Source organism: Bactrocera dorsalis, chromosome 2, assembly GCF_023373825.1.
Source record: "Bactrocera dorsalis isolate Fly_Bdor chromosome 2, ASM2337382v1, whole genome shotgun sequence".
NCBI lineage: Eukaryota > Metazoa > Arthropoda > Insecta > Diptera > Tephritidae > Bactrocera > Bactrocera dorsalis.
The window spans coordinates 72,725,438-72,741,932 of NC_064304.1; the positions used below are offsets into that span (position 1 = coordinate 72,725,438).

General features: G+C 35.9%; 3 protein-coding genes across 4 annotated transcripts in view; all 3 read right to left on the reverse strand.

The window, feature by feature from the left end:
- The window catches only part of LOC125776652 (uncharacterized), a 185,105-nt gene that overhangs the window by 71,312 nt on the left and 97,298 nt on the right, over positions 1-16,495 (reverse strand). The gene's annotated exons all lie outside the window — the stretch shown is intronic.
- The window catches only part of LOC105226607 (eukaryotic translation initiation factor 4B), a 62,017-nt gene continuing 46,160 nt past the window's right edge, over positions 639-16,495 (reverse strand). Inside the window, exon 5 of the mRNA XM_049450067.1 lies at positions 639-763. Coding sequence (XP_049306024.1) covers positions 710-763 — 54 coding nt within the window. The 3' untranslated portion in view covers positions 639-709. The remainder of the gene's footprint in view (positions 764-16,495) is intronic.
- Positions 770-16,495, reverse strand: part of LOC125776690 (uncharacterized) — a 436,599-nt gene continuing 420,873 nt past the window's right edge. The window contains exon 2 of one of the 2 annotated variants that reach the window (XM_049450219.1): positions 770-14,873. In XM_049450219.1, coding sequence (XP_049306176.1) covers positions 5,575-6,513 — 939 coding nt within the window. In that variant the 5' untranslated portion in view covers positions 6,514-14,873 and the 3' untranslated portion in view covers positions 770-5,574. The remainder of the gene's footprint in view (positions 14,874-16,495) is intronic. The other variant, XM_049450220.1, reaches the window with a different exon arrangement.

A 16,495-nucleotide genomic window follows, 5' to 3' on the forward strand; every position in this document is an offset into this window, starting at 1 on the left:
TTAAAAGATGGCCCACCCGTTACTACGACCAAGCACCTAAACCAGTCTGATTTCAACGTAACTTTATGATATTGTTATTGAGGTTAAACACTCCTTAAGCAAGGTCAGAATTAGTAGGATTGATTCAATACTCAATGGAGCTGTACTTCATAGCACTGCTTCTGCTGCCTTAATTGCAGCCAATTCATACCCATCTCTACTAATTTTCGTTGTTACAAACAACCAGTAGGTGAATAATTATACTCAGATCCACCTGAAGTGAGCGAATTAAACTAGTTTTGACACATAATTTCGCCATTAAAATTTCCAATCCTAAAGATACGATATTTACTTTTATATTATGGGATGCATAGAGACGTTTATTAGTTTGTTTGGCAATGATAATATATTGATTATATTAACTTTTAAACAACATTATTATGAAAAAACCCTCTAAAAACAATCCTGCGTTCGGATTTTCAGTTATATACTTTAAGTAAGTAAGGTTTCAAGTCACCTCTCATTAATTCATTCAAGGCGCAAATTTTCATGTCGTGTATAGAGAAAACTCGAAGTTCAGAAGTTTAAAAATTCGACTGATTGTCACTTTATAGAGCTAACAGTGCATTACTATTACTTAACAATAATAACAAAAAGCGTACATCCATAAATGCATTTTATTACTTTAAATTATAAAAAGTTCATATACGAAAAGGTATAATTAAGGCGTTTATTCCGATACCTCGTCGTTAAGACCAGCATATTTGTTTGATGTTTGGAAAACCTGGAAGAAAAGGCAAATAGTATTAAGTAAACAGATATAGATAAATGGTAGGATATTTTATTTATAACAGGAAAACCAGTTTTATCTGGAATCAAATATTGCTTTAAATGGCGAGGTGGTACCCTAAGTGCACTTCTAGTTATCCAGAACAGAAACAAACTGTAGTTCTGGATAACTAGCAGAGCACTTAGGGTGGATATAACCCGAAGACCACTTACGTATAAACTACAACACAAAGAACAGTACGGCAGACACGTTAACTAGTTAAGAAGTTTATGTCGCAATCGGCAAGCAAATTATTTAAAATTGCTTGACCCAAACAGAATAAACGTGTCCTTAGTCGGAGATATTAAATTGGTTAGTAACCCGAGAATGCACATTAGCACTGCGATTGAAATCGAGTACACAATTGCAACCTTAAAGCTTGTTTAGTTGTCGCTAATCACCGGTAGTTGCAGGAAAACCAAATCCATATACTTAAATTACAACTCCATTATATTTTTTAACATGTATTTACTGCAAAAAAAGATAAGACCCAAAACAGCAACTTGGAAGGCATAATGCGTTGATTGGATTAAAATTACAGTAGGGCAATTCAGAATCTGGTACAAATGGTCTTGCATCTTTTCAATTGCAAATTAGCGAGCAAATTTTCGCTTTTACAGTAACAAAATGTATAGCGATGCACCTGCTACACCCTTGCAAATAAGCAACACTAACGCCATTGTATTATTTGCAATACTGGTTTGCAAATTATCAGCTGCTGTCAAAAATAAAAACATTAGGGGTAATCATAATCCGGTGCAAATGGTCTTGCAAATGCAAATTTCGGTGCAACTGCAAAATATTTTTGGACCATGTTCTTAAACAAAAACAAATTACATGTGTTATTGTATATGTGCAAATTAGTATTGCATTTCAAACAGCTGAAATCAGCAAGCTTCTGGATTTTTTGGAGGAAGCAGATGAAATTGAGGTAAACATTTTAAGAAGTTTGAAATGTATAAATGCTTATTTATTTACTTTTATTAGGCTCCAACAGCACAATTTTTTTTACAAAAAATGCATTGTGGTTAAGGGAATCGAAGCCACGTGGGACTTGCTGCGGTGGAAGGTACGCCACCTAAAAAGTGCATTTAAAAAAGCGAATGATTATCGCATCTCAACTGGCGCTGGAATTGATGAAATGGATGTGGGCGTTGGCAGTTTTGAAGGTAAATAATAAGAATTGAAAGTGCTTTGGGGACTTAAGTGATTAAGTCTTTTACAGAAAAAATTGAGAAAATGTGCCCCCATCACAATCGCCTAAAAAAATTTTCGGAGCTAAATCGCATGAGCAAAATAATTTCTGCGCTGCCGACACGGGCAATGACTTGCTGCTTATCGCGCCACAGCCGTCAACAATTTCCCCACCAGTACATTCCCGCCAATAGTCTTTCCACCAGCAATTTCACCGCCAATAGCCTCGCCACCAGCATTTCCACCGCCAATAGTCTTTCCACCAGCAATTCCACCGCCAATAGCCTCGCCACCAGCATTTCCACCGCAAATAATCTCCCGACCAGCAATATCACCGCCAATAGCCTCGCCGCCAGCAGTTCCACCGCCAACAGTTTCGCAGCAACCACTCCCACTTGGGGCTGATTTTCCACAATCAGTTAAAACCATGGCTAAAAAAATGAAAATGCAGGCTCCCAAAACATCAGCGGCTTGTTTGATGGTTTACCAGCAAAACAGAATGGAGTTGGAAAAAGAAAAGCTTCAATTTGAAAAAGAAAAGTTGGAGAAGCAGCTAGAACTATCAAAAGCTGAAATTGAATTGAAAAAAGAAGAGCTAAAACTTAAGAAAATTAAATTGAAGCAAGATGAAAAAAAAAGCTAGAAATGGAAAAAGTCGAACAAATAGCTACATATGTATGAAATAAAAATGAAATACATGAACTAATCCAAAATTTAACTTTTTTAGAGTTTACTCAAACATTAATGAATGTATTGCTAGCCTTTTAGTTTCCCCTTTTCTGTTTGGTTGTACATCTTCGCTTTCCTCACCGTTGTCATCAGTGTACGTGATGTCCTCATCGAGATTTGTATATTCGTAGTTTGTGCTGTCATCCTCTCGTAGTATGTTGTGCAACATACAACACACAACAAACCAATCACAACATAAATTGTGGCTTTCTTTATTTATAAGGCGTGCTCTGAACTCCTTAAGACTGCGAAACCGCTCCTTCAATAGACCGAAGCAATGCTCGACTCGAACTCAAAATTTACCGTGACGCAAATTGAAATTAATTTTAGAATTTATGTCTAGCACTCGAGCATTACTTCGGAATGGAGTTATCATAGTTTCGGACAAAGGATAAGCTGAGTCACCAGCTAACCACTGCTGTGACGAAAAAAAATGTGTCTTTTTGCAAGAAAGCTGAGCTGATGCGGTATATTTTCGCATCATGCCAACTGCCAACATGTCCCAACATTACATGTTGTATTTTGAGTTTGTAATCGCAAACTATTTGGGCTTTGATAGAGTATATGTGCTCACGAGAAAAGAATGATATAGGATCGATAAGTTTATCTCCGTAACATCAATATAGCCAAAGCAAAATGGCATTTCGGAATACGTAGCCTGTACAATTTCTGATCGCTCTGTTTCTTTTGGCAAAAAAAGGAAGGAATCTCTTAACCTTAGTATAGCACTGAAAACTCTTTTCGTAATTATATATTATAATTATAATAAAAATAATGTTGAAATTTTTTTCAATGCAGCATCCTCTCCGCATAGCCCAGACGATAAAGCACAATTGCTAACTGCAAATCCACAGGAATCTGTTTCGATTTCATTTCGCCATACTGGTGACTTTGGGACTTCATGCTCAACTCCACGCCGGCATGAAAGCACTACTTCAACATTCATCTAAAATTTTATCGACCGCCTCACCATCTTCGTCCATTTCTGTATAAAAAAGGAACCATGAATATAAAAACATATCGCTCATTTGCTGCAAGACCGGCATAAATCAAAAAACGTGATTTTTGAGTTAATGCTGCAGAATTGTTCGTTATATCATACTTCATGTTGAATGAAAAATTCATATGAATACCTCTGACATGCTCCGCTTGAGAAGAGGTGTAAGGTTGGAGTCACCGTGTAAGGTTGTAGTCAGTTGAAAACTTTAAACGCGTGTTCTGGAGAATCGATTTTTTTGACTTATGCCGGTCTTGCAGCAAATGAGCGATATTTAGTCACCAACTTTTACCTATTATATTAAGAATATCATTTGCCGTATTCTCTACCAAATAATTAAGAAATGGAGCAAACCAGTTTGAATAAAACAAGGCTTAAAGACGAAAAGCCGAATAAATAGTGGAGCGGAAAAGTAATCCAGAGTATACTGGATTTCTTGCAGGAAGCTCCAGAAGTAAAACCGAAATTTTTGCTATGTGCCGCATAAAAATATTTTTTACCTTCATTCTTCATAATTTCTTCAGCAGCTTCATCAAATAAAGCGTCAGTTAATTTTTCCCTCACCCTTTTTTCGGCATATTTTTCAATTTGTGCGAAAATTTTGTTTACAATGTTTTTCTTCACCAATCAGCTGTGAATTAATGGTCTTTGCAGGGGTAGCACAGAAACCACAAAAAAGACGTTCATTGTTGATAGTAAATATTTGCAATTGCATAATTTTGCAAACTCAATGCACAAGATTCTGAATTGCCTGGTACTTCGAAGTTTTAAAATATTCATACTATATCTGGATAACATTAAGATATAATACTTTATTACATTAAAAGGCATGCCCGACGATTGGAACCTAATTGTGCTCTGCCCAATCCATAAAATGAGTGACCCCAGAATCTGCGCCAAATATTTTTTTAACAACTGAACCGTCAACAAACTCGATAATAAAACTATCTTCGACAGCACTAAAAGGAACTGCTTCTATGCCGCTATGTCTGAACTTGGCATCCCCGCAAAGCTAATACGGTTGTGGAGGCTGACGCTGGGCAACAATAAAAGCTCCCTCAAACGATGTTTCTGACAAAGAGACTCCGTATCGTGTAATTTTACCAACCTATTGTTGGAGAAAATAATATGAATGTAGAGCTGATTGGAGAACGTTTTGTATTGAAAGTACAGCTGCTGGCGATGATATCAATATCATCGGCATACGCCAGCAGCTGTACACTCTTATAAAAGATTGTACTTGCTCGATTAAGTTCTGCAGCTCGAATTATTTTGATGATGTTGAGGAGGCTTATCCCACGGTAGTTGGCGCAGATTGTGGGGTATCTCTTTTTGTGGATTGGGCAGAGCACACTTAAATTCTAATCGTTGGGCTTGTTTTTGTCAGACCATAGTTTACAAAGAAGCTGATGCATGCTCCTTACAAGTTCTTCGCCGCTGTGTTTGAATAGCTCGGCCGGCAATCCATTATCCCCCGCCGCTTTGTTGTTCTTCAGGCGGGTAATTGCTAATCGATCTTCTTCATGGTTGGGCAATGGAACGTCTGCTCCATCGTCCTCCATTGGAAAATCGGGTTCGCCTTTTCCTGGCGTTGTACGTTCACTGCCATCCAGCAGGTTGGAGAAGTGTTCCCTCCATAATTTAAGTGTGCTCTGGGCATCAGTCACTAGATTACCTTTGGGGGTTCTACAAGAGTATGTTCCGGTCTTGAAACCTTCTCTAAGCCGCCGCATTTTTTCTTAGAATTTTCGAGTATTACCCCTATTGGCTAGCTTATCAAGCTCTTCATACTCACGCATTTCGGCCACTTTCCTCTTCTGTCTGCAAATGCGTCCCGCTTCCCTCTTCAACTCTCGGTATGTATCCCATCCCGCACGTGTTGTGGTCGATCGTAACGTTGCGAGGTAGGCAACCTGTTTTCTCTCCGCTGCGACACGGCACTCCTCATGTTCTTTTGCATTTTCCGAAAACCAATGGTTTCGGTTGCAGCTATACGTAAGGTGTTTGAAATGCCGTCCAACAGTTCCTTTATACCGAGTTGTTGACGAGTGCTCTCAGAGAGAAGGAGTGCAAGCCGAGTAGAAAATCGTTCGATTGTCTGTTGTGATTGCAGCTTCCCGACGTCGAACCTTCCTAGAGTTTGTTGACATGCGTTTTTTAGACAGCCAGGTAGCTTTATTTTCTTGTGCTGGAATCTAGTACTACAGATAACCATATTTCGGATCCCGGCGGAGTCGATCAGCCTCAACACATTTGGGGATGTTTCATCGTGGAGGCTGAATTTACCGACCGTAGTGCCAAAGATACCTTCTTTGCCTACCCTGGCAGCTCTTATAAGTGGGCCCAAGCATTCATAGAAGGCATCTTTTGTCACATCGTCCTTCTCTTCCTTCGGAGCGTGGGCGCAAATCAGCGATATGTTGAAGAGACTGGCTGTGATGCGGATTGTGAGACGTTCATTGACCGGAGTGAATGATAGTATTCGAGGACGGAGTCTCTCTCCCACCACGAATCCCACACTAAACTGGCGCTCCTTTATATGGCCACTGTAGTAAATGCCACAAGGACCTACTCGTATCTGTCCTTGTCCCGTACATCGCATTTCTTGGACGGCGGTGATGTCAGCCTTTATTTTGACGAGGACATCAACCAGCTGGGCAGCGACACCTTCCCAACTAAGGCATCCGGTCCCTGTACATGCCCCCAATTCGTAGTCCTTATTTCGTTTGCCATGGTCGTCATCAAAAGGGGGGTCACTCATACGAGGCTTGTTGTTCCTTTTCATTGGTATGATTTTTTACGTGGCGGGTCCCAAACCCAGCGCACAACCCCCCCGCAGGGGATGTTCGTCTTCTCACTTTAGCTCGCCTTTAAACGGATGTTCTAAGGCTACCCAGAGGATACTTGATCAAAGACCGGAAGAAGTGAGCTGCTTGAGTCACATGTAAAAGAATCGCTTCTGGCCACTCCCAAGTGAATGGCGATCAGAGAAGTTTCCTCGCTTGCGTGAACTTCTTCACATGACTCCATCCTCCCTTCTACACATGACTTTATCCTGCACAGCAGTTAGTATACAATAAAATTTTGCCTGTCGAGTTGCCACGTAAAAAGGAAGCGACACAACAATGGCCGACATGTACACAAAACCAACACAGCTGTCCATTTTATATGCACACAATTTCGTTGTTGCCATACTAATACCTTTCACTTCAATGCAATTTTAATATTTTCTTCAAAGTGAAATTTGTTATGCAAAAAATAAGTAAATTTATTTGTTTTAAATTATGAGTTGTTATTACAAATGATATAAAAGAGATATATTATGCTTCTCTTTGTAAAATAACTTCAGGTTTGTTATATCATTGAACAATTTTACATTTTAGATATTAGTGGCATCCTCTCCTCTCTATTGTCGTCGGCAAATTTAAAAATATTTTTAAGTTAGCGAGAGCGACAACTGAGAGCCAGCAGTCGTGTAGTTATGCAGCTGTCTAAATAACTGTGTTCATAAGAACGTGCGTATTTTTGTAAGTGAGAGAGGCCGCTTGCAGTCTGTCGCGCTCTATGTGCTTAGCACAACAAGCACCACTACCTACATAAAATACAAATTTATATTAAAACCAAAATCGCTTCTTACAGCTAATATTCTTAGCCCTTGGCCACTCCACCAACAGTATACTGAAATACATATATCAGCTTATACATAATACTAGGCAAAATGTTCGCCTAGGAGGGCGAGGATGTTTAAATGAGTTAAGCATCCACCCACTCTACTCGGAAAAACTGCTACACACCAATAAAACACAGCTCATTATATCATATCCGATGTCACCATACTCATACATCACCACACAACAAAACACCAACAAACTCACCACACTTTTACATCAACAAAAAGGATGGGGAAAAGGATAGCGAACACAATTCGTCATATACTGTTCGCACATCAACATTCGTTTCAACAATCCCGCGCGCTGCAGATAGCACTGTGACCCCCACGATCTAATAATTGAAACATTTAACTTTAAAACAACATTATACAAAGTTAAAGATTTTCATAATAAATTACATTGTTATTTTAAACTTGAGTGACATGGATATTTTTATTATATATGCGTGCGATAACCATCCAAACAATTTTAACTTATATGCAGATAGTGATTACGAAGTAAAGGCAATTGTTGTTTTTATAGAATAATATTTAAATTTTTTATTGGTGACATATTAACATGTATGCATATTTGTATGCTTGTGCATTATTTGTCCGGCAAAGTATACAAATATACATATATGTATATTAGACTGCGCCAAATAAATAAAATATATTTTTTTTTTCGGTCCCAGATCAAAATTTCGTTGAGAGTCACGGAAAAAAAATTGTGTCAAAATTTGAGCCCTTTATCTTCTTTTTTCAGTTAGCGCTCGCAAAAATAAGAATTTTCGTCAAAAAATGTTTTTTTTTCATTCATGTTTTGATTATAGATAATTTAAAATGCCATATATAAAAAAAACCCTTGGTATGGTTTTGTAGGAAATTAAATTCTGTACAAAAAAGATCCTTTCTCGAATTTATAGAATCAACACCGTTTTTTTTATTGCTCATTCAATTACAATTTGTTCTATGATTTTTATTTTTAATTATTGATAAACACTTATTAAACTTCTTTCCAACGAAAAAAACAAACTAAATCAATTTTTCTAGGAATGTTTATGATCTAAACAAGTAGTTTTTATACTTTAATAAATGTGAATACTCTTAAACTGTTAATATTTTTTATTTTTGAAATAATGAATTTTATGCTAATTTTATTTGTTTTTGCTTTTGTCCTTATTATTGTGTCAAAGCTTAGTAAAATTCATGTTTAGAGTCAGAATTCCACAAATCTTCGATTTTATGAAAAATCATTGGTATGTTAATAGAAATAGATAGTTACTACAAACAAAATATCTTAAAAAGCTTACATTAAGTAAAGAAATGATGACCTATTGTATTTTATTATTTTTATTCACATGTTTCATTAATTGTTAAGATCTTACATCTTTTCTCTAAAAGATCTTATGTCCTCTGACATAAAATTATCATGATAAACATATTTTTGATCTTGTAATAAAAGAGGCTGATAAGATCTTTACTCGAATGACTTTAAAGTCAATTATGAAATCCAAGTAAACATATTACTCACATAGATTTCGTTTATTACAATTGGGATATTTTTTGCGATGTTCAGCAACAACTTGTAATAAAAACTGCTTCTGTTCTTCATCACAAGGGAGACTATCATTATATTTATCAATTAACGCTACAGCTCTTTCGGCAATATCATTTACGACTTTAATTGATCGAACAGTTTCTAAAGAAGCCTGGTACCCGTCATCGAATTCCCATTGATCTACAGGTAAATCTAGAAAACTTGTAGATAAGCCGAAAATCTCAAACAAAATCATCGATTTTTGAGTAATAAAATCACTAATATCTTTTGAGCCAAATGATTTTAAATCGTCTTGTTTTAAACATAACTTCTTCGTATTTTCTGTCGTACTTAATTGATTTGTTATTGCTTGAACCATTTTTGTCTTGATGGTCGATGGGATTCCTTCATCGAAGAATCATACCAGAATCCTTTGACGTACAAAAAGGTCCAAAAAGGATATATCTTATAAGTTTTACATCATAAATAATTTATAAGTCCGCGAGACTTATAAATAAAAATTGTAAAAGGATTCATCTTTTTGTCTTCATTATATTTGTTAATAAAATTATTTTTATCTTTTACTGTACCATATAACAATCAATTAAAGTATTGGATTGTCAAAAAAAAATTTAATTGAATTTTTGATGACTCATGCCCAGCTCTTGACCGATGCTACGGCTGTTACTATGTCGGTCTCTTTCGACCAATTCAGCAATTTTATTACAATTTTCGACGACAGGCCTTCCGGAGCGTGGCGCATCTTCGACCACCTCTACACCAGAACGAAAACGTTGAAACCATCGTTGTGCGGTGGAAATGGAAACTGTATCGTGTCCATAAACTGCACAAATTTTATTGGCGGCTTGAGATGCCGTATGCCGTATTTTCTCTTTATTTTGCTCCATGTTTGCGACGCTATAATTCACGAACGACTTAAAAGAAGCGACAATCAATCAAACACGTGTTAGCGCGTGAAATGAGCTTTCCAAAAAGGTAGGTATAGCATGACCCGATGCGACGAATAAAACCAGAACTACGCGCTTTCAGCGCCAACTAGCGAAAATACCACAAGACTTATTTGATTTAAAAGTGTAATAAGTGTTTATCAATAATTGAAAATAAAAATCATAGAACAAATTGTAATTGAATGAGCAATAAAAAAACGGTGTTGATTCTATAAATTCGAGAAAGGATCATTTTTGTAGAGAATTTAATTTCCTACAAAGCCATACCAAGGGTTTTTTTATATTTGGTATTTTAAGTTATCTACATATAACCAAAAAATGAATGAAAAAAAAACATTTTTTGACGAAATTTCTTATTTTTGCGAGCGCTAACTGAAAAATTAAGATAAAGGGCTCAAATTTTGACACAATGTTTCTTTCGTGACTCTTAACGAAATTTTTACATGGGACCAAAAAAAAAAAATTATTTATTTGGCACAGTCTAATGTATATACAGTATCGGACAAAACATTTGCAACTGAAATATGATAATGAAAATACAGTCGATTACACAGAAAATAATTGCCGGAGACTTACTATTTTAATTTTATTTTAAATATTGGATGTTAATTAAGGTAAACAAAGCAAATTTAATAATATTTCTCAGTTTATTTCCTTAATGTATATAAAAAACGATATAACATCTACATTCAATAAGACAAAACAATTGCAAGTCAAAGAAAACGGTTCACTATTTTAATTAAAATCAATAACTGATTTGCATCGCAGTGGCATTGAAGCTACGAGTATAAGGTTATCCACTATGGTTTGGGGTATATTTCTCCATGCCTCCAGAGCCTTTTGAAAAAACTGATCAGTATTTGGCACATTACTACGATAAATTTTTTTTTTTAATGTGGAGGCCACTCCATTACACCCACTTTATTCCTCTGTAACCACGATTTTAGGACCTATGCCATATGCTTCGGCCCATTGTTCTGGTGGAAGACCCGCTTAAGTGACATTTCTCAATCACCATGTGGAAACATTACGGGGGCGGCCCCAAACCAGAAGCAGAAAAGCATCCCCAGTGCTATATTTGACTGTTTTTAGACACTAGAAATGTTTAAGACGCTTGGTTCGTGGGCGTCGAAAGAAACTCACGCCATCACTTCCTACCAAATTAACAAACTGTATAAATCAGCGTTATTTAGGCGATGAGCGGCCTTTTTTAAGTAGATTGGTAACCCAAGCTCTTTTACCAATTGCAGAGCGCTTTAAAATGGATATTTTTTTACCTCTCTAACAATTGAGCTGTCAGTTTTTTCATCAGTTTTTCTTGGTGGGTGCGCACAATGCACAACTTCGGCAGTTTTATTCTTAATAAAGTTTGAAATTATTCGCAAGATTGATGACTTGTGAATTCTGTACTTTATAGAAATTTATTTTTGTGAAGTTCCGTTATTATAATCACCAATAACACGTGCTCGGGGTGCTTCACCGAATTTATTTAGAGCCATTACTTTTTTTGCAAAAAAATGTAAAATAAAAACGTGTTTTCGCAAATATTCAGAGCAGAAATTATGTTCAGTAACGGTTCTAATTAATTCAAACTGAATACCGTTAGAAAAAGAAACAAATAAAGCAGAGTTGCAATTGTTTTGTAGCGGCGGATTGGGATACATTTGAAATTGTTTTCAAGTATAACCGGCAAAATAAAAAAGATCGCGATAAAGATTGCAAAATATGTAACTTCAATGCTGTTTCTTGAAAAAACAAAAAAATTCGAAGGAAAAATGGCATTATAAGACAAAAAAAATCTGGACTTCGCTCTATTGGCAAATGTTTTGTCCGATACTGTATGTATGTCTAAAAAGAGCAATATGCGCATATGCAGGATATTAATAAGTGATAAAATAATAATTTGAATTTCTGAATGCGCTCATACATAATTGTACATTCATTTGTGCAAGTCCAAATTGACTATAAATACAATATTACATTGCAAGCATTCATACAAATTGGTAAAATTTTACTTATAAAATTTCATATAACTTATAAAAATTTATGCAAAAAATAAAAGTAATAATCCAGTAAGTGTATACATACATTTTGCACTTCTTAACCATAATAAGCAAAAGTTGTAAAGAATGTAACAAAGCCAACTTTTATCTAACTTTCGGATATTATCTATTACAAATTTGTGCAAAAAGATATAATTTTTATTTTCTGTTTAACTTCTTCTATTTTTCGTGGACAGTCATCGTACAGACAATATGTTTTAGTTTAACGAGAATTTTTTTTTAGGTTTCATCAACAGAGACGGCTGCAATCATAGCAGCAGACCTTTTTTTGGCGCCGCCGGATATAGTTTGTCATTTCAAAAATATTTAATATTTTCTTTCAAAAAATTTTTTTGTACTCTTAAAACATGTATAAATATACCCTTAAAATTTTAAAACGATTGATTGACTAGTTTTGTTTTTTTTTTATCCCAAAAAATGCTTTTTTTTTTACGCTGTCACACTAGGTGTGCCCCTTAATAGCAGGAAATATGGTGAATTCCCCATTTGAAGTTTTTCAGTACAATCGTGCATGATACAAAATTCGATTTGCATCTTCTCATTGTTTGATGTTCTCTGGGCTATGTTATGTCGTCCTAATGGATGAAAATTAACGATAAAAATTATTGTTTGTTTCGCTATTGGTGGTAACGGTATATCCGACTGCGTTTCGAAAGTAATACGGCAGCAGAATGTTGCCATACCACAATCCGCACCCAAAGGTCAATTTTTGAGGAGGCAATTGATATACGAGGATTTGACTAATAGCAAATTTTTTTATCTGATCTAAGAAGACGTTTTTTCGATAAAAATCATAGTTGGCTTCCATTGTTTCAAGCTCTCAATGGCAAAACTACGACGCTTCAAATGGTCTATCGGCTTAAGTTTTTGTGCCAACATAATCTTATCTTATCTGGAACCCCATTGTCCACTTCATCATAAAAATTAAGTTCATATATTTTTTGTAAGCACGTGCATTGATAAACTTATCCCCCAATCGAATTTTGAAAATTTTAGATACTTTTCTTGAAAAAAAAATTGTTTTTAAATTAAACGTTAAAGATAAATTAGTAAAATTTTCAAGATTTCTCGGAAAATATATTATTTTAATATAACATTATGTATATATATTTATATTTTTTTTATGACATTGTTAATTAAATTTTAAGTTAACAACCAAGAACTTTAGTGAATTCTCGATAAAGGTATGAAGATTCCGTAAGAAAATTTCACTACTCGCAATTAGTTTAAACAATATGATTTATTTACTGACAGCGTTCCGAGCGTCAACCGTTTTAATAGTAATTCTTATCTCTTAGTTAGCAAGGAATATTAACAGTAATTTAAATTTTTTCGTTAAAAAAACCAATTTGGTTTAAATCGGTTAAGCATATCCCGAGATATGTGGTTAGAGTCATCCTTGGTGTAAAATTTTATGTCTCTTACGCATTTAGCTTTTTTTTCTTTCAGTAGTTTTTAACAATGCCGTTATATGTGGAATGTGCGGGGTCATCATTCGTTTTCACCTATTTTCACGCTGTCGTAAGAAGGGCTCAAAAGATTTGTTGTGTAAATTTGTGTGATATAGCTTTATTGGTTCGGAAGATAGTCATATACAGTCGACTCTCGTTAATTCGAAACTCGAGGGACTCATGAAATATTACGAATTATCGAGTGTTTGAAATATCAAATGGTTCGAAATTTGTGAGAGAAAATAAATAAAACTTCGAATTATTAAGTGTTGGTTAATTTTTATTTATTAATATAAAAATGAGAAGAATTAAGAGGTACATTCGTGTACATACATGTATTCGTAATGTGAATTAATTAATCTTTCGAAAGAACTTTGTTATACTGGTTTGCTTTAATTCTGCTGCCCACACTGCTCAAAAACTTTTTTAAGAGAAAAAGTGCCTGAAATGCTTTTTTATTACTTTCGTTTTGTAGACAGAAGGTATCAATGAGGATCTTGCTTCCTTAACTGACACCTCTGCCAAAGGTTCCGATGTATCGTCCTCATCTTCATCGTTACTTTGCGTATTTGTTGCAGATAAAATTTCGCCATCAGTTAATGAACCTGAGCAGCAACATTTTCATCCACTTGAACAAAATCAGAAAAAGTCACACCGCTGATGTCAACTAATGGTTCTTATGCTGGTTCTTCATATCTATAACCATTGGAAGATTTTTTTGATTTTCTTTTAAGAATCCGGATTTTTTGAAGCAGTTGAGAATCGTTAGGGGTGTTACAGCTCTCCTTGCTTTGCCAATTAGTAAAATAGCTGTCAGAACCGTGATATTTGTAGTTAGTTGATTGTCGAGAGATTCTAAAACGATTTTAACAATTTCTTTGCGATAGAACATCTTCAAATTATGGATAAACCCTTGGTCCAATGGTTGCAATTTGGAAGTTGTATTTGGCGGAAAGAAGTAGAGTACGGAGGATGCTATATATATTTCTGGCCTAGGCAACACTAAGTGTTGCCAGGTGCAATCTGACATTTCCATTGGAAAGTTTGACATTTTTTAGCATAACATCACTCAGAACGTTTTGTCATTTAATCGTGAATTGTTTTATTTACAGGGAATTAAAAAATTCATCTCGGCCAAAAAATGGAATTAACTCGTGAACATTTTCGTGCGATCATTTTTCACAACTTTCGACGTGGATTATCACGACAAGAGTGCATCGATGAACTAAAATCTTTGTATGGCTATGAAGCACCATCCTATAGCACTATGAAAAACTGGTACAACAAATTCAATCGTGGCCGACGCTCGCTCAAAGACGAATTCCGTGAAGGTCGTCCAAAAACAGCCGATGTGCCAGAAAACATCGATGCCGTACGTGAACTGATAATGCAAGACCGTCATGTAACATACCTTCAGATAGAGGCATGCCTATGTATTTCTCCCACCAGCATACATTCGATATTGCATGAACACCTGGCCGTAAAAAAGGTTTGTTCTTGTTGGATCCCGCACACTTGGACAATCGCTCAAAAAAAGGCTCGTGTGGATTGGTGTAAAGAAATGCTGAAAAAATACGATCGCGGTGCTTCAATAGACGTTTATAAGATCGTCACAGGTGACGAATCATGGATCTATGCGTATGAGTCCGAAACAAAACAGCAATCGACCGTGTGGGTCTTCCAAGACGAGCCAAATCCAACGAAAGTTGTTTGTGAAAGGAGCACTTCAAAGCAAATGGCCGCCTGTTTCTTCGGCAAAACTGGTCATGTGGCGACTGTTGCGCTTGAGCAACACCACCATTTGTTTGCCTGAAGTCTTCGGAGAAATTCGAAAAACGAACAAGAGAAGACGAATCATTGTGCACCATGACAATGCGAGCTCTCACACATCGGATCAAACCAGCGCCTTTTTGACCGGCCAAAACGTCGAATTGATGGGTCATCCGACTTGGCACCCAATGACTTCTTTTTATTCCCACACATCAAGAAAATAATGCGTGGTCAACGATTTTCGTCGCCAGAAGATGCTGTTGAAGCATTCAAAAACCATGTTTTGGAGGTGTCTCAATCATGCAAAAGTGTATAAATCTCGATGGGGAATATTTTGAAAAACAATAAAACCATTTTCGTTGATAAATATTCCTATTTTTATTATTAGGCCAGAAATATATATAGCAGCCCTCGTACCACGTTAGACAATGTAGGACTGTTGTGGACAGTGCAGTTGTCTAAAAAATAGTAAAACTTTCTGCTTTTGTCGTTTCATGTCCCCATTAACTGTTAAAAGCCAATTGTTAAAAAGTTTTGTTAGCACGATAATCAGTTGGAAACGATTTCACTCCTTTGAAACATCGCGGCTTCATTGCTTTTCCTATCACTAAGCGTTTAAGTTTTTCCGATCCATCCATATTTACTGCAAGTAAAACTATCAACCTCTCTTTACTATGTTTTCCTCCGTGACATTTTTCATCTTTAAAAGTAAGCGTCTTGTCCGGTAAACATTTAAAAAAATAGGCCAGTTTCATCAGTATTAAAAATGTCTCGGGCATCATAGTTTTCAATCAAGGTCTTCAATTTACCGTGCCAATCTAAACAAACTGCATCATCAACACTTCCACTTTCCCCACAAACTTTTTTAAAAACAACTCCATTTCTCTTTTTGAAATTTGTAAGCCACCCTTCGTTTGCCGCAAAGTTTTTGATGCTTAGAGTAGACGTGAACTCTTTTGCTTTTTCCTTCAACAAGTTCCTGCTAATAGACACTTTTTGTCCTCTACACTGTCTTAGCCAAATGACCAGGCTTTCTTCCGGACGAGGAAATACACCTTTAGTAGTTCTTTTCCGTACTCCAGCAGTTTGAGCAGCATTAATTTTCTCCTTGCGCTTTATTATTGTTGAGAGAGTACTCAGAGGAATCTTAAATTCTTTTGCAACATCACTCTTCTTCTCACCTTCTTCTACTTTTTCGATTAACTTTTTCTTTTCAGCAATCGTCAAACATTTATACTTTCTAGGGCTCATAACTAACGCTAACTTTTAATTTGCATACCAACGAAAAAGTAACAGTAACTGAATAACTAAACAAACCAATTCGGG